At 46.5% G+C, this 5,000-nt stretch overlaps 1 protein-coding gene across 1 annotated transcript in view; it reads left to right on the forward strand.

Annotated features, from left to right (window-relative positions):
- Nucleotides 1-5,000, forward strand: part of LOC123511222 (A disintegrin and metalloproteinase with thrombospondin motifs 3-like) — a 155,457-nt gene that overhangs the window by 141,326 nt on the left and 9,131 nt on the right. Inside the window, exons 14-15 of the mRNA XM_045266919.1 lie at nt 108-260; nt 4,340-4,428. Coding sequence (XP_045122854.1) covers nt 108-260; nt 4,340-4,428 — 242 coding nt within the window. The remainder of the gene's footprint in view (nt 1-107; nt 261-4,339; nt 4,429-5,000) is intronic.

A 5,000-nucleotide genomic window follows, 5' to 3' on the forward strand; every position in this document is an offset into this window, starting at 1 on the left:
ATAAGCACTCTGTCAGTATAGCCACCCATCCACCCAACCACTCATTCGCTCGGTCAGTGTGTTCCTCCATACGCCACGAGGTCCAGCAGGTGTGTTCTTCCCCCCAGAGTACTCCTTGGTGACCACGCTCCCCGCCGGCGCCTGGAACATCATGGTGCAGGAAGAGGCGCCCACCAGGAACTTCCTCGCGCTCAGGGAAAACTCCTCTTCCTTTCCTCTCAACGGCGGCAGGAGTCAGGAGCCCTCTAGGTCCTTTATCAGTAAGTCCCATCCTCATCTTCTTCCTTTTCCTCCTCCCCTTTGTTCTTTATCAGTGTCCACCTCCTCCTCCTTCTCTTCCTTTTCCTATTTTTTTTTCCTTCTTTGTGTTATCATTCTTGTTCTTGCTGTTCCTCCTGCTGCTGTTGTTGTCTTTATGGTTGTCGTCGTCGTTGTTATCGTCGTCGTCGTCCTGTTCTCCTTCCCTCCTCCTCCTCCTCCTCCTCCTCCTCCTCCTCCTCCTCCTCCTCCTCCTCCTCTTCCTAAGCAAACAGTTACGTAAAGACCAATAGATCTTTGGCTGGATGTTTTTTTTCCGTTGTATTCCTCCTCCTCCTCCTCCTCCTCCTCCTCCTCCTCCTCCTCCTCCTCCTCTTGCTCTTCCTTCTCCTTACCCCTTTATATATATTTGTCATCTCTTTTTATTGTGTTTTATTGTGTTTTCCCATCCACTGTTTCCATCGTAAATCCTTCCTCTTCTCGGTCATTTATTCTTGATCTACATTTCTTCTTTTCTTTCTCTCATGTTTCCTTCCCTTCTATTACTACATTTCCTTTTAACCTTGTCATTGTATTCTATTCCTCCTCCTCCTCCTCCTCCTTCTCCTTGTGCATCTTTATACTGTCTTCTACCTTCTTCCCCATTCTCCGCCCCGTTCAATTTGGTCTTTTTTTCCTTTCATCCGCCTCCAGATTCCTTCCTTTCTTGCTTCCTCATCTTATACCCTCCTTCCTCCACGTCGTTTCCTTCCTCCTACTCTTCCCCAACACTTTTTCTTCCTTTTTTTCCCTCCTCCTCCTCCTTCTCCTCCTCCTCCTTCTCCTCCTCCTCCTCCTCCTCCTCCTCCTCCTCCTCCTCCTCCTTGCTCTCCCACGCCCACCCAAGAAGATAGACAGCCCCCGGAGACCTTTAAATAGCAGTTCGCTCTCTTTCCTTCGTTCGACTTTAAAATCTCTCTAAGAGGGCATATCGGAACACCTTCCCTTTGCTGTTTGGCGCTATGCTACGTTTTTATCTCCCGCTCCCTGATTAGAACCCGTTATTTTTATGCAGATTCGTTAATGAAATGGTGCTTTCATTCATGGGAAAAACATTTACTCTTACAGGCATGGCATCCTTTCACGCTCGCATTTTGTGCTTTGTTTGTGATTTATAGAGATGGAAAAATTGTTGTGTTTCGTGATTACGTGAAAAATATTGCTGTCTTTTCTTTTTTTTCTGATTAGATTGGTAAAGACTCGGGTAACGGGAGATTGGATGAGGTTATCAAATATTGCTTTACGTGTATGTGGTTATCATCAAGCCCGTACACAAACTTTACTAGCAAACTGCTGTTAATACATGTCCACACGCGGACTCATTGAGCCAAACCAACCAATACTTTACGCTGATATGTATGTACAAGTGTTACCAAAACCACCAATGCACTCGTCGGTCTGCTGATCCCTCACAAACCTTACTACGGGAAAGAGTAAAACGCCACCAACCTTACGAGCACAGCGACATGTGGACAGGGAGTCCTATGAAAGTTACACGAGCACGGCGAATGTTAATGTGGCTGACTTGCTAATGCTGCTGACAACCAACTTCCATTCCATCATTCATGCGCCACGTCCAGGCATCTCACTGGTGTTCACCCGGCTGAGACTCGGCTTGAATAGCCTAGTTCCCTTCTCTCTCTCTCTCTCTCTCTCTCTCTCTCTCTCTCTCTCTCTCTCTCTCTCTCTCTCTCTCTCTCTCTCTCTCTCTCTCTCTCTCTCTCTCTCTCTCTCTCTCTCTCTCTCTCTCTCTCTCTCTCTCTCTCTCTCTCTCTCTCTCTCTCTCTCTCTCTCTCTCTCTCTCTCTCTCTCTCTCTCTCTCTCTCTCTCTCTCTCTCTCTCTCTCTCTCTCTCTCTCTCTCTCTCTCTCTCTCTCTCTCTCTCTCTCTCTCTCTCTCTCTCTCTCTCTCTCTCTCTCTCTCTCTCTCTCTCTCTCTCTCTCTCTCTCTCTCTCTCTCTCTCTCTCTCTCTCTCTCTCTCTCTCTCTCTCTCTCTCTCTCTCTCTCTCTCTCTCTCTCTCTCTCTCTCTCTCTCTCTCTCTCTCTCTCTCTCTCTCTCTCTCTCTCTCTCTCTCTCTCTCTCTCTCTCTCTCTCTCTCTCTCTCTCTCTCTCTCTCTCTCTCTCCTCTCTCTCTCTCTCTCTCCCTCTCTCTCTCTCTCTCTCTCTCTCTCTCTCTCTCTCTCTCTCTCTCTCTCTCTCTCTCTCTCCTCTCTCTCTCTCTCTCTCTCTCTCTCTCTCTCTCTCTCTCTCTCTCTCTCTCTCTCTCTCTCTCTCTCTCTCTCTCTCTCTCTCTCTCTCTCTCTCTCTCTCTCTCTCTCTCTCTCTCTCTCTCTCTCCTCCTCCTCTCTCTCTCTCTCTCTCTCTCTCTCTCTCTCTCTCTCTCTCTCTCTCTCTCTCTCTCTCTCTCTCTCTCTCTCTCTCTCTCTCTCTCTCTCTCTCTCTCTCTCTCTCTCTCTCTCTCTCTCTCTCTCTCCCTCTCTCTCTCTCTCCTCTCTCCTCTCTCTCTCTCTCTCTCTCTCTCTCTCTCTCTCTCTCTCTCTCTCTCTCTCTCTCTCTCTCTCTCTCTCTCTCTCTCTCTCTCTCTCTCTCTCTCTCTCTCTCTCTCTCTCTCTCTCTCTCTCTCTCTCTCTCTCTCTTTCTCTTGTTCCTGTCTGCGCCATTTGTTACTGGTGTTACATGCTTAGCGCGATGAACCACCGGCCTTTGCGTGGCTAGCCGCTGGAAGGTATGAGCATCACGCGTCATGAGGGAAAGACTGGCTAGGCGTGAACACAGCACAGTCACTGAGCCGCGCCACATCACACGCCTGGATGACACCGCCGCCTCGCTGATGTGTATGGTAATAACTGTCCGTGCTATTACTTGTCCCACTTTATTTGACCTTCCTTTCTCCTTCCGTTCTGTACTCAATATTCCATCGCCTATTTCGCCTTCCCTTTCATCTTTGCTTACTTCCCCCCATGATGTGCATGGTAATAACTGCCTCTGCAATACTTATTCAACTGTATTTTGACTTTTATATCGTTCCTTCTATACTTAACTTTGCATAGCGTGTTTCATTCTTCCTTTTTTTTATCTTTTCATACTTCTTGGTGATGTGTCTGGTGATAACTGCCCATCACATTACTTTACTGACTTTATTTTAACTTTCCTTTTATCTTTCCTCCCATACCTTACGTTGCATTGCCTCCTTCATATCCCTCTTATCCTTTTATCCTTCTGGTGATGTGTATGGTAATATCTGTTCTGGCCATTACTTACTCGACTTTATTCTTATCTTCATTTCGCCTTTGTTTTCGTCCCTCTTGCTATACCTAAAGTTGCCTCGCCTCCTTTCCTTTATCCTGCCTTTTCTCTTTCCTTACATTACGAGATTTGTGATTTATATGGTAATTCACGTCCATATCATTACTTACTGGACTTTATTTTAACTTTCCTGTTATTTCTCCTTCCTTACCTTACTTTGCCTCGCTGCCTCTACCTTACTTTAATCCTTCCATTACGTGATCTGTAATGTTTATGGTAATAGCGTCCATATCATTGCTTGCTCACCTTTATTTCCACCTCTCTTTCTATACGGTACCTTGCACCGCCTCCTTTATCTCTCCTTTATCTTTCTGTACGGGATTCGTGATATGTATGGTAATGACAGTCCATATCATTACTGACCTGACTTATTTCACCTCTTCTTTTACTTCTCCTGCCATTCCGTACATTACGAGAGCTTACATTGATTGCATCGCCTTTATCTGTCTTTTACCTCTCCTTACCTTGCAGTGCGCTGTGTGTGTGTGATGTATATGGTCATTAACGTCCATATTACCTCTCACATCACCCTATTTTACCTTTAATATTACGTACAGTACTTCCTTGCCGGCGTCACAAGAGTTCACTTTGTCTCGCCTCCTTGCCCTTTATCTTCATCTGTATTCCCTTGCCGTCTTAAGTTACCAGCCACTGCATTGCACCTCCTACGTCCCCTTTACTCTATACCTTCCTCTCCTGCACAAGACTCACGCAGCACCACTTCTGTCTCCCTCAGGTGAAGGCGCCAAGTTCGTGTACACCAACATTGGAGAGAGGGAGATGTTGCGAGCCCGAGGACCTCTGCTGCAGCCTGTCTCTCTGATGGTGAGTGCTTTGCCCCTGGCCCGCTTCCTTCTGTCTCCTATCACCTGTCACTTGTCATCGCCTTGTTTTCTATATGGAGTTTTTTTTAGTTTTTGCTTGAGTTTGGGTTTTATTCATGTTGTTATTCTCGTTGATTGATTAATTGGTGTGGGGTTTTAAGTGGTTCGAAACAGTACCTTTCTGTCTGTCCATCATCCTCTCATTCTGCCATCACTCATCTGTTTATCACTGTCTCTATATATACATGAGTTTATCTATACTCATTCATCACGGCTCACATCCTATTCCGTCTGTATTCATTCTCACTTCGCTGTCTGGTCTGAGTGAGTGCCAGTCTGTCCGTGTGTTTCTCCACCCCACCATTTCTCTGCCTCATTCTTACTCAACGTCGTTCCTTGAGGCTACACTCCTGTCAAACTGCCTTTTGCACCGCCCATCCAGTAGATTGAAACACACAACCCCCTCTCTTCTCTCTCTCTCTCTCTCTCTCTCTCTCTCTCTCTCTCTCTCTCTCTCTCTCTCTCTCTCTCTCTCTCTCTCTCGTGCCCTGCTTATCCTCTTCATTATCCCGT

Source organism: Portunus trituberculatus, chromosome 31 (assembly GCF_017591435.1).
Source record: "Portunus trituberculatus isolate SZX2019 chromosome 31, ASM1759143v1, whole genome shotgun sequence".
NCBI lineage: Eukaryota > Metazoa > Arthropoda > Malacostraca > Decapoda > Portunidae > Portunus > Portunus trituberculatus.